Source organism: Perna viridis, chromosome 11, assembly GCF_037379345.1.
Source record: "Perna viridis isolate PV_CMFRI_1.1 ecotype Kerala chromosome 11, ASM3737934v1, whole genome shotgun sequence".
In the NCBI taxonomy this organism is placed as follows: domain Eukaryota; kingdom Metazoa; phylum Mollusca; class Bivalvia; order Mytilida; family Mytilidae; genus Perna; species Perna viridis.
Genome location: NC_142455.1, coordinates 7,722,685 through 7,748,450, shown reverse-complemented (window position 1 = coordinate 7,748,450; position 25,766 = coordinate 7,722,685). Strand labels below are relative to the sequence as shown.

The following is a 25,766-nucleotide window of genomic DNA, read 5'->3' as shown; positions in this document are numbered from 1 at the left end:
AAAGTCAAATTTAAATATTCAACTACATTCTACAATGTTATAAAGATAAAGACACATAATCTAAATGTACGACAGGTGAAGGATTAAACCTTTTAAACAGTAAGATGAACAACATTTTAACTTGTCATTGAAAATATAACCCTCTTCACATCCCTTCAGCACCTTTGTACGGGGTTATCATATCACAACAGATACTTTATGCCAGAGCTTGTCGAAACTTTTTATACCATGCTATACTTTTTGACAATTAAGCTTCTGGTACAGGGTTTTTGTTACATGATCAATCATCAATGCTGAAGTTTTATAATAGTCTTCATGATCACCGTCAGTGTTATCTAAGTTATTTCATGTTCTTCAGTGTGTCTATTTTCTTTGTCTAGCCTTTATCCTTTGAATATATTTTTTTTCTTTTCCGCTCGCGTTCCCTGGAATACAGTTACTCGCAATTAAAAACCAATAATATAATATCATATACTTTGTTCTAGCTAAATGGTTGATTAAAAATTCATCGTGGCTTGTTGTAAAAGCAATTAAAAAGTATATAAAAAAAACATCTTGCACGAGATGTTTGGTTTACTAAGTGTTGAGTTTTAAGTGTTTATTATGAAAACCAGTATTTCAATTTATTTTAATTTCGATTTTGCGCAAATATATGGGTTAATTGTTAACTTAAAGAATGGCGAAATCCATTACCAATTTAGCAATGTCTAACGCTATCAACATGTGAAGTTTTTTTTTAATTTCTTATAATGTTATATCGGTTTCGTTTTATTTATCTTTGTTTTGTTACGTCTTGTTCTTTTAGCTTTTTGTTCTAGTTAGTAATTTTGGTTTGGTTAAGGACTTTCTTTGTTTTTGTGATTTTATAGATCGTTAGCATATCATGGACGAAACAGAACCCTTATTTCCCAAGATTGACCCATTTGATTCAGGAATGTTACCAGTTTCTAAGCTTCATTCTATATATTATGAACAGAGTGGAAATAGACAAGGGAATCCTGTCATTTTCTTGTACGTACTATCATAGCAATGACATATACTACAATTTGAAAATTTATGTACATATACATGCACCATCTCACTAGGTAAAATGATCGGTAGCTTAGGTCTACCAGTCTTATGATGTACTTGGTACATTTTTCTATCATCGTGGCGCTTACTTATATATTGTGAAAGTACAATGTACTCGTATTCATGGATACAAATTTTTGTGCTCGGTGGAAGTCGCCATTTCATAGATTCCTGGATTCGTTGATTTGACAATTCTATCATATAATTGAATGGGAAATTTCCTTTTCGTAGGGAACCATATTACGTGGTTTACTGAACCCTCGAAAATCACGAAAATTGGTACCCTGCGAACAGTAATACATCAACAGTATATGTAAATATAAAGCTCAGGAAAGATAAACGACATTCTAGTTTGCTCTTGCATTGCATTGCATCAAAAATATAGGTACAGGTATCAGTATCTGTAAGAATTAGGCAGTTGATGAAACATGGTATGAAAAAGCCACCATTTTGATGGTTTAATTTGACTATATTCACCATTGGAATCAAGGAAAACAGACAATGAACATGAACATTGAAAATGAACATTTTTTAAGGGCAGGTTACTCTGTCAAAAACCTCATTTTTCCCAGATTATATTGAATAAAATTTTAGCAAATCCAATGATGTAGAGATCAAATGATAATCTTTTCAAAGAGAGAAAGCATTCTTGAGTGATATTCTATTGTCAGATCGGTGGGGTTTTGATATGCATGTTGCTGATTTTTCCCATAATGCTCGATTCTTACAAACGCATACACTTAATTGTGTGTACATTATTGGTTATATCAGCATTACTATAATGTGTTAATGCCCACATCATTTCATAGACGTGGTGGTCCGGGAAGAGGTGTATCTACTGGCGATAGGCGGTTCTTCAACCCAAGACATTATCGTATAATTCTAATGGACCAACGAGGAGCAGGCAAATCAACACCATCATATGAACTAAGAGTGACTAGCTTGTTTTTATTATCAGATTACCAAAAAGAATCAAATTACATAACCAAATAAAACAAAAACAGTAATTACCTATATAGTCTTGGAAAGGAAATATGGGTTCCCGTTCAGGTGGGATTTGATTAAACAATTCGTTACACGAGAAAGTCATATAAAGATAATAAAGATGCAAATTTCTGAGAGAATATTGCTATATATAAAATAATGACATGACTGAGGGAGATTCTTACAAAACTCTTAATGAAATTAAAAATGATGTCATTTAATATCTTCCGTGTTTTCTATGGTTTTCACATGGAAGAAACATATTCTATGTCATCCAAGTCTTTCGAAACTCTTGAGAGTAAAAAATATACTTTAACGCGATCAGTACAGCTTGCATGTTAAAAATATGACTTAAACTAACTATTGTGAGATCCTGTCCGAGACCATTTTCAAACATTCAAACATTCCTACATTGGAGAAAATCAATTTCTTTCGTCGTTATACGGAACATTCTTCAGAAAGTATCATTTTTCGTTGTCTATGCAATCTCAATTATTTATGGTCGTTTTATAGAAATACTATTCGTATTCAAACTATGTGTAGAAAATGATAAATCATGATAAATTGTTGATGAAAAAAGTACTGTAGTTTCCCGATATCGACTCCTTTAATGAGTTTTTACCTTGTAGGAAAATACTACATGGGACTTAGTCTCTGACATGGAAAAACTGAGAGTACATCTTGCGATCGAAAAATGGGTAGTGTTTGGTGGTAGCTGGGGAGCTACACTTGCATTGGCATATGGAGAAACACATCCTAGCAGAGTAAAAGCCATGATTTTGAGGGGTGTATTTGCATGTAGGAGGTAAATGACATTTCATATGCTTATTCGCAAATGTATAAACAAACTATTTGTTTTAATTAATGTTAAGGGCAGAAACCATTCCTGATAAGACAAAACAAATGTGCGAATTTTTGTCATATACATGGGCTAATTACACGAAAAAGGACTGACTTTGTCGGCGAACCAAGTACTGATTAGATTTTGGCTGCCAAGTTTTATTAGGCCTAACCTCACACTTTCATATAAAATATACTTTTGGTTATGCGCAGCATAACACCATCCACAGTGAGTTATCTATCGAAAAACACAAGATAAATCTATTTGTCGTTTTATTTCGAAATAAAAAATTGCGTAGTCTTATTTAAAAGTTTTCTTTTCAAATTTGTTTTATTTTTTACATATTAAACATTAACGTTTTTGTTTGTGAAAGAAAGTAAAAGCGTAACAAAAGGCCAAGATTAGAGATTTTCAACAATTTTAACATTTTGAATTGCCAATCTATATAAAATTCAGACACTCCCAATGGTAGACTGTTCAAAACCCATTTGAATAAAACGATGTTTTGGGGAATACATATGCAAAAGTTTACTTCATGATTGTCCTTTCTGTACACAGATCTGTATTTTGGAGAAAACCGTGTATTCATCTCCCACTTATACCAACCAAATAAAGAACGAGATTTTTTGCAAATGGCCAAATTTATGCACAATTTAAATAACTGATATCTCATAAGAGCAACAATTGAGTGACAAACTATGGCCGGTTATGTGGTATATAAATGATTCTGAATTATAAAACAATGAACTTTGAATGTTTGACAGGCATAAATCGCCTCCTGCCTGGTATTTATAGAGACTGATGAATACCACTTTCATGACTATGTCCTTTTCTATGGTGTCCATTATAAGGATCAAAATTATACAAACATTTAGACAACTGTACAAAACAGATAAAAATCAAGTTTAAACAATATTGGTATTTTGGGGGTCGCTTTTGTCGTTGAAAATAGCCTCATAGCTGAGTAATTAAGCCATCATAACAAATTAAAAAAATCATGACAAAGCAATAAATCACGGAAACTCCATTTTATCACTTTTACCATGCGCTGGCCATCTATGTCACATTGTTTTACCCTGAGTAATAGCGAGGGGTTAAATAACAGTATAAATGGCGATCCCTTGGTAAAACAATGATAAAATGGAGCTTCCGTGATTTATTTGGATTCTAACAGGACTCTTTTCTTCATAGTTCTTAATAGACACAATCTATGACGTTGGTCATATGTCTATCATTTTTTTACCACGGCTGTCGTATAAAGAGCTTTGAAGCACGTCATATCAAAATATGTGTTTGACCTTCTCCGTACAAATGTATATATGTGTCCTTTGTCATACTAGGAAAGAGTTTTTATGGTTATACCAGGATGGGGCTAGTATGATATATCCTGACAAGTTTGAACGGTTTCAAGAAATAATACCCGAGGTATGGAAGATGGATTATTGTTTTGATAGCAGTATTTTATCGAATGTTCCCAGTGTAATAAATTTCGATTATTCAACCTGTAAAATAAATTCGGTAATTTTACTCTCGGACTTCTCCCGCCAAAACGTCAGGAATTTGATATCAATCTCTATAATAAATAGGATATTCAATTGGTTATTGTGAATAACCAAAAATTATCACTCGTTCCAAGAATTGAGGATTTAACTCGTGCGCAGAACAATTAAGTTCCGCGCACTCGTAAAATCAAGGCGTTCTTCGGCACTCGTGATAATATTTTGGTTATTTCTCTTTCCAATCAATAATCATATTAATCATCCATTTTTATATGAGATGCCAGCTATATATAGTACAATAGACTGTTTAACCAGCGAGTTAATTTTGGTAACCATGCAGAGCGAGTCCTTGAGCATATTTTTGGTAAATAAAACACTCGGGCTTCATTTCTTGTATTGCATTTGATTTAACGAATGCATGGAACTTGTTCTGTGTAAAAATTAATTCTTCAAGCCATCTTGGCACGCTTAAATATATTTGTTTTGTTTTTCACGATAACTATTTGTTGTTTAGATTTTCTCAATTTACCGCCTTTTGAATTTTCAATTTTGTTTATCAGCGGATTGATTTTCGTGTTGTGACGTTTTTGTGTGTGAAAGTAGCGAATTTATTTCACATCGAAATTATTTTTTTTTCTTTGTTTTGTTTTTGTTTTTTCTTTCTTCTTCTATCGTTGATACGAGTTATATCATTCTGTATGACGATTTCATGGGAAGTTTACAAATTTATGTATTAATTTGTTTACCAAGTATAAAAAATTGTGCTAAGCCAGCAAAATTCTCCCGAAAACCGTTTTTCATTTTAAAAATGAATATGAAAAAATACTGTTTTCGGTTTCTTTCGCATTCGTTAGTATAGTAAGGGTATGAATAATGAAATTCAAGATACAAACAAGAAGAAAAAAATGACTAAAAACGCAAAAGAATTAGAAATGAACAAAGCCAGAAAAAAAACAATTTACTTTAACCAAAAACACACACTATGCGAGCATGGACAGGCGATTCCCGGTACAGTCTATATGAGAAGCAACTGAGCAATTCTAGTTCCATTAAACTGCGAGTATATGCAATAAATAACTCATCCTTTTCATATTCCTTGGTAATATATAGCCAGTCTGGTTATGTTAATTCGCTTAATGTTTTATGTCAAATAGTTTAAGTAATTTCGTGTTACACAATATTATTTAATAGAGCAACTCCTTATATTTTAATGATTTATAGGCGGAGAGAGGAGACTTGATGAGCGCCTACTACAGAAGGCTGACGAGTAATGATAGAGAAATCAAAATGGAAGCCGCTAAAACTTGGGCTTATTGGGAACATTTTACATCGAAACTGGTCCCTGAAGAGTGGTCCACAGGCGGACATGACACAGACTATCTCTATGCATTGATTGAATGGTAATTTAGTATAACTGGTCGTATCTCGATCTGACAAGTCTTCAATCTTTATTGAATCTATTTAAAGATTGCCATTAGGAATAAATTTAAATCGGCATTACAAAACTAAATGATATCCCGATAAGGTGAGCTGGACAAGCAAGCCGTGTCTTCAGCTTTTAAAACACCAATGTTCTATTCTGTATCAATGCGTCTGTGACCCAACAAAATAAGGCTTATATATAGAGTTTGGAGACGAACAAAGACGGTCTATGTTATCAATATAATATTTTGGTGTATTCGTAATCAAATTAACCAATTGAATGACAAATATAGGCAAAACAATACCAAAGCGTCAGCAATGGGATGATTCAAATAGTCAAAATCTAAAAACATGGGCTAATCGTGAACACATAAAACTTAGATGATATACAAACATAATGTAGGAAACCGAATAAAAAGATTACACATAAAAAAAACTACAGATAAAGAGAAACAAGACGTCAAGCAAAAAACTAAATCACTAGCAATATAAACTCTCACAAAAAGACGGGATTTACATCAGATGCTACGGAAGGGTAAGCATGTCCTGCTCCGCCAGCGGCACTGGCAATATTGCAAAGAGCATTCAACAATAAATTACCGAATGATGCAATCGACTTTACTACTTGTGAAAGTACAGTGTTACCGGTCTAAACGGAACTCGCTTAAAAACCTTAAAGAGGTAGACTTAGGGTAAGGGATATAACTCTTGAAATCAGAGGTATGTTTGCATCATATTCAATGTCCCCATAGTTTATGAAGCTTTCATTTGAAATGGAATAAAATAAATCAAAGTTACTTTGATGCTTAGATGAGAATGATGTAAAATGCTTTACACAAACGTTCCAATGATTTGTAAGAGTTATGTCCCTTACCCTAAGTCTACCTCCTCAAAACATGGTCCTCGGTTTAGACAGGTGTTCAGATTACTCAGGCATCGACCATTTTTTTCCTGAGGGTGACCGGGATTTGATGCTTGATAAGATTTTTTTTCGAACAAGCACAATTTTTTTATTTTTATTTAAACAGCAACCGAAATCAGTTTTTTTTATTTGAAATGTGCCTTGTTGAAATGTACCTTGTTAAGTAATGGGGAAAACATTGTTTATATTTTGGATGAATACAAAAAATATATTTTTCATTAAAAAGATCCCAGGCCCCCAACCATTGCAAAAAAAAAAAACAGACAGTGCATAAGGTTCAAAATTGACATAAAGGGACTTTTAAAAGTGTAACCAGGTTTTCGGATTACTTAGGACTTTTTAGATGGGGTTTCATTGTATTTGGAAAATATTATTGTTATTTGTTCTTTCTAGTCATTATTTTGTCCATGGTGCTTTCCTTAAGTGGGACTCACAACTTCTTGACAACGCTGTCGAATTAAAAGATATTCCAATTACAATTGTACAGGGACGATACGACGTCATGTGTCCCCCTGAAACAGCTTGGCTCTTGTATCAGGTATTCATTACTCATTAATGTAATTATAAGATATGTAAATTTTTACAAAGGTGTTCAGCGGTAGAAATTTGGACAACTTGGATTGATAGCAAGTGAGCTTTCAAAGTCGTACCAAAATTGATCTACACTAGTAGATATGCAAAAATGAACCTTTTGTCTGGTGACTGTTTAAATGATAAAAATGCCATCCGTAAGATGAATCAATTGAATAAAGGAATACCAATTTTGATATTCACATAAGGATTAAATTGTTCTCATGACTATGTCTGTAATTTTCAGAAATTACCCAATGCTTGTTTAGAAATTGTGCAGAAAGGAGGCCATTCATGTCAGGAAAATGGAATCCAGAAAAAGTTGGTAGAAGCAACAGAAAAATATAAAGATCTGTAAACAATCAATTGAAATAATGTGTATATATAATATCCAGTATAAGTAAAATTCAACAAACTACCGATTAAAACTATTTATTTTTTTATGAATAACCATCTATATCTTTTTTCGAATGTTATGTTCTTTTGTACAATAAAGTTCATATTCTTAAAAATATTAAATTTTCACAAGTAGTTTTATTTCCCAAAGAGTATGTGTGAATGCCCAATATGGAGTATGTCTATATGCATTGAAAGTTTCAACCGACCATGCCATTAACAAATGTGAGACAGATTTATTTATACTGCAACCATTTCATTTGAGTAGTCAAAATGCATTGACCGTATATTAACAAGTGATATATGGTCATCGACTGGAATGAACTTCATGTTGTGAGGTCACAAACGTTACGTCATTTTGAAAATGCCAGGATGTCGTCCGCTTGAATAAAAAAAAACGTTGTTTTCCTTGCTTAAAACACCATTTCAATGCAGTATAAAGATAATAACAGTGCAATGACTTGCAATGGTATGCAAATTAGACTCGAATCTGTGACAATGCTCAGCACAGTCTCGCATTTTCCCCAAGTTCTTAGCCTCATCTGTTAATCAGTTTTATGTCAAGTCAGTGTACGGTTATTGTCTATTCATAATGGCAACATTTCTTTGATGCCCAAAGAAATGAGAAAGAAGAGCTAATAAAAAGAGTTAGCATGACAGTCCAAGATGAGAGACAGTTAATACCTTATCCTACTTGATATCATCGACTACATGGAAAATGGTGCAAGAAAATAGTTGGACAGTGCACTTCACAATTATAACAAGCATTCTGAGAGTATTGCAAAACAATACATAGTCCCCGGCTGTTTATATCATTGACCCAAATACTACCCTGGCATGACATTCTGAGGAAATATCTTGATTTTGAAAGTTTGGAAAAAATCAGCAAAGTGAAACAATATGTAAATGAGATCTGTAACTTGTAAGGGTAGACTCGCACACCAAAAGTCAGCTCAATATCTGCAAGCATATAGAAAAAAGTGCGGAAAACTTCAATTTTTTTCCGGACTAACAGACAGAGAGACAGACTTTAGGACGGAGTGCAAATCTAAAGTACCCTTCGGCTAAAGCCAGTAGGGAACTAACAAGACATATGTAAGAACTTGCTTGCTATTGATACCCCCACTTCCAATCACCATACAAGGAAAATAAACGAAGTCCATATTAAACAGAAAGTTGTGGTCTAATTTTCCTATAAATGGAACCTACCATATGACATGCCTATAGCAAGAATGTGTTAAAATTTAAGCCGCTGTGATGAGTGATTGCTCAGAGAAATGTGATGGAAAAAAATTGTATGGATAGAAACATGGACAAGGGTAAAACAATATACCCCTCTCCTTTGGACCAGGGGTATAATTATAACGGATAGAAACATGGACAAGGTATACCCCTCTCCTTTGGACCAGGGGTATAATTAGAACATACAACTTTAACATAGTATTTTATTTATTAAAAGATACATGATTGTAAAAAGCAAGTCCTGGTGACACTGCATAAAACATTATGGTTTCCAAATAATCAATTACATAGCTTAGCATTAATAATATGTCATTTTTAAATTAGTGAAAAGAGTAAAGACCTAATGCTTCAGTTTTGGTTTATCAAGTGAAAAAGAGTTTAAAATGCATATATATATAAATTTCATAGTAAAATTATTAGGAAGAATTCTTTGGGTTTTTTTCATTTCTATTTTGATATCAAAGAAATTGATAACAAAAATTCTTAAGCAACAACAAAGAAAAATATTAAAATAAATATAAAAAAAATACATCTGTTGCTAATAGATCTCCAACATTGCATAATAAAGAATAAAATTCAGCAGAAAATTTAGGAGAAAACAGTCCGAATTAATGACACAAAAACTGACTTGTACCAAAAATGACAAAATAGCAAAAATACATGTAAAATAGCTTGTGATCAGTGATTGCATGAAACTTCTTTAAAATATGAATATACATAACCAACCTCAAAGGCAGCATTAATAATAAAAACATGCATATACTGTATATCTTTATATAACAGCTGGGGCTATTATCTACATACAATCTTATACAAACTATAGTATACATTAAGTTTAAAAATGCCAATAATTAAAATAACCAAAAATGTAGTTCAAATCAGAAAAAATACACAATTTCTCCAAATTTGATCATATAAATATTTTGAGAGGCAAGTAAAACAAAAATAGTGGTTAAAAATAGTCTTAATTTATGGAAGAGTTAGAAAGCCTAAACAACATACATGGATTTTCATTATACCTAGACTAATGCATAGATTTATTATGTATCAAAAGAATGTATACTATAAATATCACAATACACATATACACAAAGTTCTGTGTGTAATTTACACCAACAACATCCACACAAAATGGCACACAATTAAAACAACTTAGTAAATACTCAAAGAAAGGCACTAGTATCTATAAATAGCACATGGACTGACCTCATCTGAGATAGTATATAGAGTCTTAACATTGTTCTAATTGAAAATTTTACAACCAAAACCAGATTACACCAAATTTATTCAAACAAAGAATGTTCACATGGAAAAATATGTTACTTTCAAACAGCAACTTGCTTCCTGAGACTAGACAACCTACTTTTGGTAAACCATTGTAATGTTTTTCCTATTCATTTCAAGTATATTTAGTTAGTGGCCATCATTTTACAAGCTATTTCTCATTTCATTTCTTCTAATATTCTAAGTATTTTCATGATGTCCCTTTCACATTGCCAATATTCAATAGTATACGGACATACATGTATCTACATTGTTAATTTAAAGTTGTCTTGCTTTCAGTTTAAAATTTAAATGCAACATGACATCTGGTTAACCTTTGGAAACAGTTCATGTGGGAGTTCTCCACCGTTGGCACGTAAATGCAAAATTTTGATGTAAGAATTCAATTATCTAGTATTTTTCATACAAAATAGTAATATTAACCAGAAATCTCCAACTAATCTTACATTTTTATGTCGGAGGTTCTAAATTTTTCATTCAATTTTGATGGATGTGGGATGGTTAACAGGTTAAAATGAGAAACTAACATGATATTATTGTAAGAGCTCTATCTCTAAAACTGGAAGACTAGAATATATCTATACACATGACAAATACATCTTTAAGTGTAAGTTTTAGTAAGAATCAGGCAAAATGGGAAAAACCACAAACATGCATGTCAAAACTTCATTGATCTGACAATATAATTTCACTCAAGGATGCTTTCTTTATTTGAAAAAGACCATTATTTGATCTCCGCATCACTGAATTTGCTCAGAAATTTATCAATAGAATGTTAGAAAAATGAGGTTTTTGACAGAGTTGTCTGCTCTTCAAATATTCGTTTTTTAGTGCATTTATATGAAATAATAACTGAATTTAAGGAGGTAGACATAGGGTAAGGGACACAACTCTTAAAAATCATTGGAGCGTTTGTATTCACCATTTTACATCAATCTCATGTAAGCATCAAAATAACTTGGACTGATTTCATTCTGATTCAAAGGCAAGCTTGAAAGGCTTTGGTGAAATTGAATATGATACAAACATATCACTGATTTCAAAAGTTAAATCCCTTACCCTAGGTCTACCTTCTTAAATACAACAAATGATAAGAAAAATCTTTTTGCCTTGAACAGTCAAAGTAAAGTTTCACAATGGTTGTTTTTTTTTCATACCATGTTTCACCCACTACCCGATTCTTATAAAGACTGACACTTAAAACAATAATACTAATGATAACCTCCTGTACAACTTTAAATCAAATTTATCAATCCTGAGTTAAACAATGTGGATTACACTTACAAAAATGTAAAGTTTTGGCTTTCATTGAAAAATCTCTTTAAAATAAATTATCAAGACATGATGGCTACAAAAATGTGGAAGTGTTCCATTATCAACCTTCTCATTTAAACAAAAAAAGATCGTGGATTTTGCGCAGGTAAGAAGCAATTTAAGCTTAACTATACAATGAACACAAATAATGTGGTCTATAAAGAAATAAAAATATGCTGGCCATTCTCTCAAGTCCTTAACTGCATTATATGTGAAAAGCAAATTTAAATTTCATACAACCTTTAATGTTAAATTTATAAATAAAACATATAATAGTTTTAAGAAATGTAACAACAGTTCATACAAAACAAACATATAAAAAAAAAAAAAAAAAAAAAAAAGTATATTTCCTTAAGAAAAAATTAACAAGTCTATAATCAGATAGAAATGTTTGATTTCACAGCTGTTTACCTTCACTACAGAATAATTTTGTTATAAAAATAACACAATAAACAAAATTTTGAATGAGAGGAATCTGGATAATTCTAATCAGCCTACATGTAAGATAAGTACAGTTCATGTACATGTACGTATTATTTCCATGGTGAGCATAAATAACTTGTTTCAAAGTAGAGTTTTCAGGAAATATGAGCTCAGATCTTCATCTTAAAATGGACTTGAATTACATTAAATGATTTCTAGAATACTAGAAACTGATGAAAAGCATAGTATTATCATAACAATGTTAATGAATTCATAAAGAATGTTTCATTAATGATTTAAACCTTTTGTACAAAATGAATACAAAATTCTCATAATATCATAGTAATCATAAGATATCTATGGATGAGTATCCACTGGTTTATCACACCTGTTGTTACAGATACCCATGATGTCGGTGGGGTTTCTTTATACGTACTTCGATAATCACAGCAATAGCTTTCACAACACAGCATTATGAATATTCAATTCTTTCCTTTCATTTTTTTTTCTAATTGGATTCGTTCCACTATTAATTTGACTCTACTTTCCTGCATATGTTGGATTTTTATAAGTAGATGTAGCTGGCTTGTATACTGGATTCTCTCCCTTTTAAATAAATAAATACATTAATTGTTTATATATTTTTGGGATTAACATGACAAAGATATGAAAAATATTGAAAAAATGTTAAAACATGATTTTTATTTATTTGTATTCACAATTTGCTCAAATGTATTGTCCATATTGATATATAATGTGCTATTTCTCGGCAAGGACTGTAATTTTGATACTAATTGTCCAAACTGTGAAAAGTTTATTGAGATAGTAATCTTAGTTCTATATGTTTATCTATTAACGAAAGAATAGTAAGTCGAGTGGAAGTTTAATACAAATTCTCCTTTTACATAAATAACATAATAATTTCAGAAGTAACACTCTTTCTAATTGAACAAAATTTTGTCTATCGTCTCATAGACCAACTTTTGTTAGGTAATTTTGATGTGATCAACTTTTTTGATGATCCATTAAATTATAAGGAAAGACGAACATTTTCTCTGTCTATCTTAAATAACCTAATGACAAACTACTCAGCCTTTCGAATTACACACAAGTGTACAGAAAATGGCCATGCAATTACGATTTTATGAACAATTTGGCATGCAGACAAGTTGTCCCAAGTCTACTAGGACTGTACCAACAAGATCTGTTGTTGAGGCTGGACAACTTCATCCTCTTACATCTCCTCACATTAATGATTTAGTTAAAAAAAAAAGAAAGCCGAATTCTTTTTAAAGTGGAAAAAATTCAAATCAGTCTGGGACTTACCGTATCCCATCGAGCATCTTTGGTCTCCTTTTCAAATCTGGCTAGTTCTCTTCTGTCATTAATTGTTGTAACCAGTTTCCAGATCAGCAATAAAGCTAATCCAACAACAACTATACCAATAACAACCCCTAAGACTATGGCAAGGACGTTCACCTTCTCTGGACATTCTATAAATAAAAGGTAATACTTGATCCTGAACTGAATAAACATAAAATTTGTCTATGTTGTTTTCAATGTTTTTTTAAATGCCTGCATAATCAAACACCTGTCTCAACGAAACAAATTTTTTTCAGTCCAAACAGGTATAATTAACTTCAATTTCTCTGCATTAAAAACAATTTACAAGTTGTTCATAGTTTATAATTACTGTAAATTTATTAAATGTACAAAATGTCACTGCTTTCACAGTGAACAGAAAGCTGTAGGAAATAGTACCCGCAAAACGGATTATTCAACACTATATGACACTAATCATTATTTGAAACTGCGAAAATTTGACAAAATCCACTAAAAATTGATACGATTACGGTATTTATAAATACACACTACTAGTGTGTATGACCTGCTGCTGCAGTTTAATTTTTCCGACGTAGTCAGTATAGTTTCACTTTTTTTACCCTAAGACCTTAAGGACGCTCTTCTATGGAAACACAAGTCACCAGAGAGCACTTCTCTTTCCTGATTGGCCAAATACTGATAACTTAGTGGCATTCATAAAAACTGTATAGAAAATTTGAAATTGTGTTAGAAAAAACTGAATCGAAAATTTGAAATTGCGTGCCATTTGTTATTTTCTTGAAAGAAATCAAGGATTTATATATATTCCGTAATTCCTAGAAGAAATGAAGAAAATTTTAATGCGTCAGCTATCTTCTTTTTAAAGATAGTACTTGTTTGGTTATCATATATATAATATACATTGTAATTAATTGGATAGAGTGAACAACCAAAATATAATCATGAATTCCATTGATCGCCTAGATTTAATGAGCGTGAATTAAAATATAATCATGCATTCCGTAGATCGCCTAGATTTAATGAGCGTGAATTAAAATATAATCATGAATTCCGTAGATCGCCTAGATTTAATGAGCGTGAATTAAAATATAATCATGAATTCCATACATCGCCTAGATTTAATTCGTGTGAATTAAAACTTAACGCGTTACTGGCATTAGTGATTATATTTTAATTATTCACTTTCTTATTAACTATATATTTCCGAATAAGCTATTACTATTTTCAGCATATATTTTATATTTTGTCATTGTTGGATTGATATTAGTGCACAATTATATTTACCACAAAAATTATTATTCTTACAGTAAGGACTGACTGACAACAAGACCTGTGTCACTTCATGTTCATTGCCGGAAAATATCAAATTAATTCGACGAGCTTTAGGAACAGTCAGATCATGAGGGTCTGTCCGAGGTAATCTGACTTTTTCAAAATAAATATATTGATATTTTCAACAATGTTCATGAATTGTTTTTATCCTGCAACCAAATTTTTTAAAATAATTACATAAAACATGCGAAATTAGTCCAAAATAGTGGTTTTTTTTTTAGCAATCTTTTGTGTGCGGCGAAGGGTGAGGGCACCTTTAAATTTGTTACCTGTTTCCTGTTTCAGACGTTGCTCATATCTAAAAGGTTACCAGGAGACGATATTATGCAGTGGAGGAATAAAGCTTTACGTTATTCGACACCCTTTGTTTGTATAGCAGAATGCTTAGTTGCAGAATAAAAAAAATTATTTTACTAATACGTTTAATATCCTTTTGATCTTGCTAACTTTTAATCTCAGGCCAGCCGAGTGAGAATGAAAATTATTGTATGGCTGCACAACATATGTGACGTCATGCAGTCCTGAAAGGAAACTTTGCAGCATATATAAAACTTACATTTTAGGTTAGGAACACTGAAAATATTTAGGTTAGGAAAACTGAAAATAAATGAAAACTAATACCTTACACTTCAGCAAAACCGAGATTAACTGATCATTTAATATTTGTTCAACTCGTGGGAGTTTCTTGTGCTCATCTCGTCTACTGGATAAGCATGTGAATCTCCCTCTCTTTGAAAAAATATTAAATAATCTAATATTATCCATCTTCTATCTTCTATGATCAAATCATTTTACCTTTCTTTTCTTGAGCAACAATCGTCAATTTATTGTCATCATCGTAATAATATGTGAAGAAGAAAAGACAATCATCCTCATCTTTGAACTCGCAGCTGTTAACACCCTCTGAAAAAAAGTAAATATCCTTGGCATCAATCATAAAATAACAAATATTTACGGAATGACTGTTATATTTTTCCAGTCAATGAAGATATAACCTCAATCATGTGGTGAACATTCAAAAGCCGTTGTAGCAGGTTATTTTCAAGTGTGTTCCACAGGTATTGATTGAGGTTATTTCATATAGACAGAAAAAATATAATAGCCATTCCTTAAAATTTAATTTAAATATCAAAATTCAAGGAGTAAATTATTAACAAGAGGCTCCCAGGAGCCTGAATTACTCACCTGGTTAAAATTTGTCTTTCAAGGGCAAAAAATTTAACAAGGAGTTGTCCAACAATTTTGACTCAAGAAGACTTTGGTAGGACAATCATAATGATCATTTCAGCAATAGAAAAAGGGTAATAACTCCAACATGGCTTAACAGATTAAAATGAAAATTTGACCACTGATAGATCTCATTATGCTGAACACTTTTATCTCTGTCAGAATTTGGCTAAACCTATCGGTTTTGGGGATACAGTGGATTCCGCTTAATTGCATAGCCTAATTGCCAGTTAAAATTATGCAAATAACCGGGCTATTCTTATAACCGAAATTACGATTTTACCGGAAGTGTGAGTTCAGGTAAGACGACGATACTGTGGATCAACCAGGGATATCACTGTTCAACATTTCTGACTTCTCATTGTATTGTTCTTTTATCAATAAATAATTATATATATTGTGTTTGTCTTGTTTATTGACCTTCTTTACGTTGTGTGTATTTATAAGTAAAACCACGTGTTTCTCATCTATAAATAGTCAAGTAATTGCCTGACCTTTCTACGAAAACAAATCCCATATTTCATATTTCAGCCAGGATTCAGTGTAATATTCATCATTGTTTGCAGTTTGTGGGCTTTTGAAATGGTCTGTGTGTTTTTATTCCTCTGTTCATTGTAAACTGATAGTTGTGTATTATACGCGTCATTGACCTCGATATATTCCTATGAAGTGTGAATAGTATGGGGCACCTTAGGGTAGTTGAATTTCATTAGACATTGTACTGAATGAATGACTTTTAATTTTCGTATAATATTTATGCCTAGTAACCCAAGCTCACTCAAAACTGTTCAGCTCATTAAAGAAAATTAAATTTACATTGATAATCATTTGTAGTCGGAAGAATTTAAATAGGGACAAAAAATACCCCAAGCCGAACCTCAAGCCGCATCATAAGGTGATGTTCGGCATGTCGTCAGAAGTCATTGTTCACCTAGGTGCTTGTTTATTTTAATGTAATTAGAAATCATTTATATTGTCTTTTATGTCCATGATTTTTTTAATCCATTATTAACACCTCCTGATTGATGATAATCTAGTTTTTACAACAATAAATATGATTGACATATTTATGACCCGAAGGCTTAAAATAGAATTTGGGAAAACCTGTCTTTACCTGGACGAGGCAAAATTCTCTATGCAATAAACCGAAATGCACCTCCAAGGCCTATGCAAATAAGCGATTTTTTCCCTAATAGAATAATAGGAAATGGTTTTGTGCAGGAGAAAATTATGCTAATAACCGAAATATGCAATAAAGCGATATGCGATTAAGTGGAGTCGACTGTATATGCGAAAAACTATTGTCTGACTCCTATGTTCTATTTCTAATAATGGCGGCCATGTTTTTTTCGACAGATCAAAAATCCCCACATCAATTCTATGTAGGATACCCCAAGAAACATTCATACCAAGTTTGGTTCCAACTGGTGAAGTAGTGTCAGAGGAGAAGAGTTAAAAAATTGTTAACAACGACGATGGACGCAAAGTGATGGCAATAGCCCACGTGGCCTTTGGCCGGATGAGCTTAAAATGGTTGGTGACATCAGGCATATTACAAAATTTGGTTATATCCAATCAAAAAGCCGGTTACTTCTGAAATTTAATTTTTTAACAAATAATCAAATAGGAATTTCTTGTCACCATAGATATGGCATACCTATATATGTGTCAAAATATTAGGAGGCTGTGATAAGTTTATGTGACTGCAATGAAATCTAGTAAGGAAAAAAGATGGAAAATACATGCAGTTCATAAGGTGAGCTATATGTTTAATTCAGAAAGTTTGTTACTTTTATGACACAACTCTTACAAATCATTAGGACGTTTGTATTCAATATTTGACATTAATTTCATGTAAGCATCAAAGTAACTTGGGTTAAGTTCATTCTGTTTCGAATAAAAGCTTGATAGGCTTTGGTGAAATTGAATATGATACAAATACATCACTGATTTCAAGAGTTATGTCCCTTTCCCTAGGTCTGACTTCTTAGGAACTGTCCTTGACACCAGTTACTACTTGATTTTAATTTTAAATGTGATTAACTAAAATTAAAACACTTTTAATTTCATAAGAACAATAGAAAAATGTCAATATTATGAAGTATTGTACCTTTGGGGAATGATCTATTTAAGAAACAATGTACCTTTGGGATGAGACCTATGTTAGGATCATTTTGACCCTAGGGTATGACCTATTTTAGCATTGTGATCCTCATGTATGATCAATTTAAGAAGCATGACCCAGGGATGTGACATTTTTGAGAATATGAACTTGGGATATGACATATTTAATACGGATTGTACATGTGGGGAGAGACATATTTTTGATCCACTCTGATCCTAGGATGTGACCTATTTTAGAAGCATTCTAATCTTAGGATGTGACCTATTTCAGAGGCATTGTGATCCTAGGATGTGACCTACTTTAGAATAATTGACCTTAAGATGTGACCTATTTTAGAAGCATTGTAATCCTAGGATGTGACCTATTTTAAAAAAAAAAAAATTGACCTGAAAGATGCGACCTTTTTTCAGAAGCATGAATTTGTTGGATGTGACCTGTTTCAGAAGCACTGTAACCCTTTGGTGTGACATGTTTCAGGAGCATTGTGATTGTTGTATGTGACCAATTTTACAAGCATCATGACTGTGGAGTACAACCTATTTTAAGCATTGTCTCATGGGGTGTGACCTATATTAGAAGCATGTAACCATGGAATATGATGTATTTAAGAAGCATTGTGACCCCTAGGTGCCACCTTTTTTTTAAAGCATTAACTTGAGGAGTGACCTATTTTAGAAGCATGTGACCAAAGGTATGACCTTACCTGGAAGCTCAGGTTTGACTAAGATCTTCTTGTCATCACACTGTCCACAGTCATCCTTTAATTCCCCGGTACCATAAGCAAAACATTGTACACAGGCTTTGTTTTGACGACACACTAAGTTGCAGTCCTAAAATACAAAACAACAAGTAAATAAAACTTTCTCCTATTCAATTTTTATCAGAAACTTAGAAATTGAGTCCTTGCAGAAAATAAAATTAAAAATAAAATGCATTTTTGATGTTCACATAAAAAGAAGAAATCTCCTAAAAATATTTATCACAAGCATTTATTTAATTATTCTACCAATATCTTTAATGAATTTTTCACAGTTCATAACTAAACAAAAAAAGGAAGGAAAAAAAAACACAATTGGTGCATGATTAGAGGGGGTTATGATAAGAAGCTACAATCTTTGAGCCATTTGTTGCGCATAGAAGATAAACCAACAGATTTTATAGTGCAAAACTACATTTTTATAAACAATGTAAAAACAGATGGTTTGAACATTTTTTGAGCTTAAAGCAAAGTATACACATAAATGAACAAGAGGCTCCAAGGAGCCTGAATCACTCACTTGGTTAAATTTTGTCTTTCAATGGCAATAAATTTAACAAGAAGTTTACTAAATAAATTTAACCTAAGAAAACTTTGGTAGGACTTATCATAAGGATCAAAACATGGCTTAACAGATAAAAATGAAAATTTGACCACAGATAGATCTCATCATGCTAAACACTTTTACCCGAGTCACAATTTGGCTAAACCTAACGGTTTGGATATATATAATCGAAAATCTACAGTCTGACCCCTATGTTCAATTTTTAGTAATGGCAGCCATGTTTTTTGATGGATCAAAAATCTAAACATAACTTTTGTACATGATACCCCAAGGACATTCATACAAAGTTTGGTTCCAGTTGGTCAAATAGTGTCAAAGAAGATTATTGAAACAAATAACATTAAAATTACCAAAAAAAACGTCGAAAAAGGGCAATAACTCCTAAATGGCTTAACAGATTAAAATGAAAATCTGAACACAGATCTCATCATGCTGAACACTTTTACCCAGTCAGAATTTGGCTTAACCTAAAGGTTTTGGAGATATATGTGAAAAAACTACAGTCTGACCCCTATGTTCTATTCTAAGTAATGGCAGCCATGTTTTTTGATGGATCAAAAATCTAAACATAGCTTTTGTGCAAGATACCCTAAGAAACATTCATACTAAGTTTAATTCCGATTGGTCCAGTAGGGTCAGAGGAGAAGATTTTTTAAAGAAATAACATCAAAAATAACAAAAAAACATCGAAAAAATGCAATAACTCCTAAATGGTTTAACAGATTAAAATGAAAATTTGAACACAGATCTCATCATGCTGAACACTTTTACCCAGTCAGAATTTGGCTTAATCTAAAGGTTTTGGAGATATATGTGAAAAAACTACAGTCTGACCCCTATGTTCTATTTTTAGTAATGGCAGCCCTGTCTTTTGACGAATCAAATCTCTTTTGAGCAAGATACCCTAAGGAACATCTGTGCAAAGTTTAATTCCACTCAGTAGTTTCAGAGAAGATTTTTGAAAAATGGTTAACGGACGACGACCACGGACGCCAAGTGATGGCAATAGCTCACATGGCCTTCGGCAAGTTTATCTAAAAAGCAGATGAAGGAACAGATGAGTAACCAACCTTACAGTCTTCACAAGTTGTGCCTATATACTTAGACTCCTTTTTACATTTACATTCATTACATATACACTCTCCTCTATTTATTCCACCACACAATCCCTGAAAAAATAGTAAGACTTCATAACAAGGTAGACAACTTTATTCTTCAGATTTTGTTACAACAAAATTAGAAATAAAAAGCTTCGCAGAGCGCAGCACAAAACGACCACTGCCAGTTGAACTCTATTCACTTGACACAATACTGTTAAGGCAATTTATTTCATGGAAAGCAATTTTTGTGGATAAGGGAAGAAACACAAGTTCATGGATTCTTGAATTTGTGGTTTTTAGGTTTTCAGTACACACATCAATGGGATTCTCCTTTTTTTGTTGGGAACCAACTCTTGTGGTTGTGGCCTACCCACAAAAAACACAAATATTGGTGCCCAATGAACAATAGTACTTTCACAGTATTAGTTTAAAACTGGTTAAACATAAACTGATGCTTCATTATTAACACAACAACTCATTTGGACGGAATATTGCACAATATTTGGAAATTCAATCGTAAGTGTAAAAGTCTGCTTCAAAGAGCATTCATGGAGCACTTTGTACCTTATAATCTCAAAAACAGTACATGATAAGGTTAATTTGGTAGGCAAACTTCTTACAGAAGTAGACTTAGGCTAGGGGAAAACAACACTTAGAATCAGTGATATGTTCGTATCATATTCAATTTCAAAAAAGCCTATCAAGCTTTCATTTGAAACAGAATGAAATCAATCCAAGTTACTTTGATGCTTAGATGAGATTGATATAAAATGCTGAATACAAATGTTCCAATGATTTTTAAGAGTTGTGTCCCTTATCCTAGGTCTACCCTCTTAAAGCTCTTGTATTTAGGCTAGGATTTTCCTATGGAATAGTAATACATACCCCTTTACTGTCAATACAATTACTGGTTGAAGTAGAACAGGAGCAAGATTCTCCTGTGTAGTTGGAAGTACAGTTACATTTTCCACAATCACATTTTCCATGAAGTGGACCTGTCAATACACAACAAACTCTAATCAGAAAGAAGGAGCAAAAAGGAAGTACACTGGCGAAATACTGAAAACATATCTTCACAGATTCTGTCACATGAACTAAGCATCATCCAGTAACAAGAAATTGTTTGGGTTCTAAAGTATAAAAAAGTCAATTTTCGGGTAATAATTTTTGCATTTTTCTGTCAACCACGAAACTAGAAAAACTAGTATGCGACCGAAATTAATACATTTAAAAAATTCCCCCAAAAAAAAACTATTTCTAGAAACTACAAAAAAATACATAGATTCCTTAGTTATGGTACCTACCATTTTTTTTCAACAGTGAATCAATTTTTTTTTCACGAAAATATCAGCCTCGACTTATCGTCCACTTCCACTTAAATAAGGATTTTTCAAGAAAAAAGTTCATCTTCCAAATGATTTCATTAACACTGATTAAACTGATTGTTTTCATACCTAAATGAACTGCAATCATACGTCTTAGAAAAACAAAACCCATCAATGCAAATATTCCACAACAAGATGCAATTCACAATTTTGCAGACAAAATTCTTAGAATGAGTCAAGGTAAACACCTCTACACTCATTCTTTTTCATTCTTTAGTCTACCCCGGACGTGACTTTTAATGAACAACTCGGTAGGTGTTTCTAGAAAAGCAGAGGATGTTTACCCTACCAGTGCACCTGGTCCATGCTCCCATGTTTTGGTGGAGTCTGAGTTGGTCATTTGCTTTTGTTGCTTTGTATGTATGATTTTTTTTACTTTATGTTCTTTGTTGTGTATGTCTGTTTTCTGTGTCTGGTCTTTGTCCCTGGGTTACGTTGTTTTGATTAGCGCTATAACCTTGGTTCTCTTGATTACTCTTTTCCCCATCCTAATATCTCCTTATTATATCCACAAACCTCCACATCGTTCTTTATTAAAATATGGACAGCTGTAATCATCACATTGGCACCATTCACCACTATAGAACTCTCCATTGGTTCCCCGACGAGACTTACAAATACAGTCACCGCAAACACATTCTCCTCTCCCTGAACAAATCAATTCTTTACCAGGTCTATCAATAAATATAATCATACAGACTAAAGAATCATCCTATACATTCATGGCTCAAGAAGCAAAATCAGTCTGCACCAAATACTTTTTAAGAGGCTGTCTAGGTAAAAATTAGGCAGATCCTATGACATGGGTGGCACAGAGTAAATTTGTCCCATTAAATTTTTTTAGCATGGACAAGTATACAAAATCTTTCACTAGTTCAAAAACTGACTTGTTAGTCCATAACAAAATAATTCTTGAGAGGTTAATAATTTTATTTATTCTTCTGAACAAATCATGTGAAAACTCAACAGTTATTTGTTTACAAGAATGAATTGCTAATTACTATCTGTCCACCAAAGCTAAAAAGACATCATTAGAATAAACAAACAAAAAATGGGAGTATTTTTTTTTCTACAAATGCAACCGGTCCAGTGGCATAAATAAATAACAAGCCCAAATCATAATCTACTAGTCAGGGATATTGGACTAGTGGCCATAGTCGCAGACTGCAAAACAAATACTGAGAAGATAGTTCTTTAGAAATATAACCCCCATTCCCAACCCCACATCATGCATTCATTTACTCTTCTGAAGTTAAGTATGGTCTGAATATAGCTGAAATATTGCTGCTCGGACGTTAAACCCCAACAAACAAACAAAAAACTGAAGTTAAGTAGCACTCAAGCTAAGAATCATGCAAAATATGATTCATGGGTAAAAAGCTTACATATTTTTATTTTTGATATTTTGTTTAAATTGCCATAGTTAACAGAAATTAACATTCAGAATTTCATATAACCTGTGTTCTTTGGAGATAAAAATTATATAGAATGCACTGTAGATTTCAAAATTAAGGGAGCAAACTCTGTAAATGACACCTAAATACAATAGAATATTTGGATTTTAAATGTTGATTATCTCCTAAGAGCAGGCAAATTCGAATGAATAATTATACATTTGATAATGCAGACCCATAAAACAACTTTATTACAAAAATAAAAATATGTAGCATTTTTTGGGGTGTATCACATTTTTCAGATTTTGCATGATTCTTACAAAGACAGCTACTTAAAATATCATGAACTTCAAACCAGTAGAATCATGAAAATGCACAAAAGCATTTCATAAATTTTCTCAAGATACAGAAATTAGAATTCATGTAACATTTGATTTGTCAGTAACTTACGCTTTACATTTTTCCTCCAACTCAATCTGGGTAACATTACCAACGTAGCAGTCACAAGTTTTCCCGTAGTATTTATCATTACAGGCACATGTTCCACAAATGAATGTTCCCTGGTAACTACACTCTGGGGCGTTGGCATTTTGAAGCTGCAATAAAGATTTAGATTTTATAAAGACATGCCACTTCACTTTGACCCCTTTCTGACTCTATGCCAACCAGTTATCACTCAATGTACTGTAGGCAGGGAATAGGCTTAACATTTTTCACCCAGGAGCCAGGTGGGCTTCTAAATCTAGAAATCTTTGGAGACCAGCATAAAATTTAGAAGCCCAGATGATAATAAATTATCTTGGGAACTTTGGGATTTGCATTTTTTTTTAAGGGGTCTTCAACCCTTGTTATAAAGTTTCACACAAGAAGTAAACATACGCTGCAACTTTCGAAAATGAAGCGATAAATATTCTGTATAACTTGAACAATTAAATAAAAATATTCTTAAAAAAAAAAAAAACAAGTTTATTTGGATAACTAGAAAAAATCTATCGAATATGGTTGATGAATTCAATACTCATGCGCACCAAGAACTAGAACAGCTTCTTCCATGGCCGTTCTATCTACTGATCAATTTACTAACCTTAATCAGCTGTTTTACTACTAGATTTGTAAAATCTGGGCTTTCATTCGTTGAAGTGACTAACAATTTCTATTTTTGGAAACGATAAATTCCCAAAATAATTACAATCACCACATGGGCGAGAATTTTTACTCCCATTGGCAACTGGGTGACCGTTAATCTTATTCCCTGTGTAGGACAAGTTTTAAAGTCTTTGGTATGACTTGACCTGGAATCTTCAGGCTAGCATGCCATCACAAGACCACCAAGGCAGTTAGATTTCAAAATTAATCTCTATGAGGAAGTCATACACCAAAGCTTTAATGACTCCACAAACTAAAAGTAGGACTTTGTCTCATAATTTGTAAATCAAAATTAATTTTTTTTACTGAAACTGCATAATATAAAGGGGATACTAAAAAAAATCAAAAACAAAAAAAAATGAGTGTTTCAACGTAGATTTTCCAAAAAAAAAAAAGAAAAAAATATTCATAAATTTTGACAGTGCATTTTGTACCAGTATATACATGTAGTGCATTTCTTACAAAAATAATATGATATATTTGATGAAATTTTCTTGATAGTCTTAAAATGTATTAATTTGGTTTATGAGCATATAAGTTTCCATGACTTTATTACAAAAAACATGTACATTTAAGGAACTTCTTTTGATCAGACCTGACTTTGTGAGGTCAACAAACAAAACAGAAATGTACATTATCAGAAGAACATATACTGTAAAAATAATATTAAAATCTTGACTTGAAAAATCCTAATTCTATTTGAAAGAGGAAGAAATTAAGTTCTGTTGAAAATGGTCATGTTGTACTTACTACCTGCAGTTGACTCTGTACCTTTCTTTTTCAAGAATTAACAGGATTACCAAAAGAAAAGTAACTGGTAATTTTAGCTTTCTATATGTGCTTACTTTGTTTATGTAGTGCAGCATTAGGCTATAATAAAAAAATTTATAGATTCTCATTCCCGCCTGACCCTATTTTTTTTACACCCACCCCAATTAATTTTACTTTCAAAATGTATTTTTAAAATATTCCCCAACTCAATTTCTAGAAATATTTGATGTCTTGGTTGGACCTGATTTATATTTATCATTATTTACCGGTAATAACTTCTGGTTGAAAATCATAATTTTTTGCTTCTATTTTTTTTTTATAATGGTTCAAATTTTGATGAAAACTGGTATAGGTGTAGCAATAGGAAATAAATACTTTTACGATACATTTGTGCTGGTAAAATCGATCACTAAGCACACATAGATGGTCATAACAATAACGCCAGTTTTTCGACGCAAATAACAGCTAATGAAGAAATTTTTTTTTTTAAATAAAATTTGTCCCTCACTCAAATTTTACAGAAAAGTTGGATGAGAATCTAGAATTTTTTCTAATATGGCCTTACAGTAGGTAGGGCAAAAGCAACAGAGAATCATCAACAAGAGATACAAAATATTTCAAAGCCAACACAACTTAAAAGCTGAAAGACATT

General features: G+C 32.2%; 2 protein-coding genes across 7 annotated transcripts in view; one reads left to right on the top strand and one right to left on the bottom strand.

Annotated features, from left to right (window-relative positions):
* Nucleotides 1-44: 44 nt before the first annotated feature.
* On the top strand, nucleotides 45-7,809 carry LOC148602828 (uncharacterized). The gene is made up of 8 exons (XM_088553111.1): nucleotides 45-99; nucleotides 870-1,011; nucleotides 1,881-2,004; nucleotides 2,685-2,860; nucleotides 4,237-4,321; nucleotides 5,617-5,795; nucleotides 7,133-7,277; nucleotides 7,557-7,809. Exons 2-8 carry the CDS (start codon nucleotides 884-886, stop codon nucleotides 7,665-7,667), a joined length of 948 nt encoding a protein of 315 aa, XP_088409237.1. The 5' UTR covers nucleotides 45-99; nucleotides 870-883; the 3' UTR covers nucleotides 7,668-7,809.
* Nucleotides 7,810-9,136: 1,327 nt separating this feature from the next.
* Nucleotides 9,137-25,766, bottom strand: part of LOC148602827 (integrin beta-PS-like) — a 49,021-nt gene continuing 32,391 nt past the window's right edge. For all 6 annotated transcript variants that reach the window (XM_088553104.1, XM_088553107.1, XM_088553106.1 and 3 more), the window contains 8 exons: nucleotides 23,648-23,793; nucleotides 22,320-22,477; nucleotides 21,304-21,413; nucleotides 20,389-20,487; nucleotides 18,700-18,826; nucleotides 15,440-15,547; nucleotides 13,295-13,461; nucleotides 9,137-12,574 (listed from right to left, as the gene is read on the bottom strand). In XM_088553104.1, coding sequence (XP_088409230.1) covers nucleotides 12,509-12,574; nucleotides 13,295-13,461; nucleotides 15,440-15,547; nucleotides 18,700-18,826; nucleotides 20,389-20,487; nucleotides 21,304-21,413; nucleotides 22,320-22,477; nucleotides 23,648-23,793 — 981 coding nt within the window. In that variant the 3' untranslated portion in view covers nucleotides 9,137-12,508. The remainder of the gene's footprint in view (nucleotides 12,575-13,294; nucleotides 13,462-15,439; nucleotides 15,548-18,699; nucleotides 18,827-20,388; nucleotides 20,488-21,303; nucleotides 21,414-22,319; nucleotides 22,478-23,647; nucleotides 23,794-25,766) is intronic.

Excerpts from the sequence above, each read along its gene's own strand:
- LOC148602828 (XM_088553111.1), top strand. The coding sequence starts at position 884 with ATGGACGAAACAGAACCCTTATTTCCCAAGATTGACCCATTTGATTCA. Across the intron at positions 1,012-1,880 it reads GGGAATCCTGTCATTTTCTT|ACGTGGTGGTCCGGGAAGAG; the intron begins GTACGTACTATC and ends ATCATTTCATAG. Across the intron at positions 2,005-2,684 it reads CACCATCATATGAACTAAGA|GAAAATACTACATGGGACTT; the intron begins GTGACTAGCTTG and ends TTTACCTTGTAG.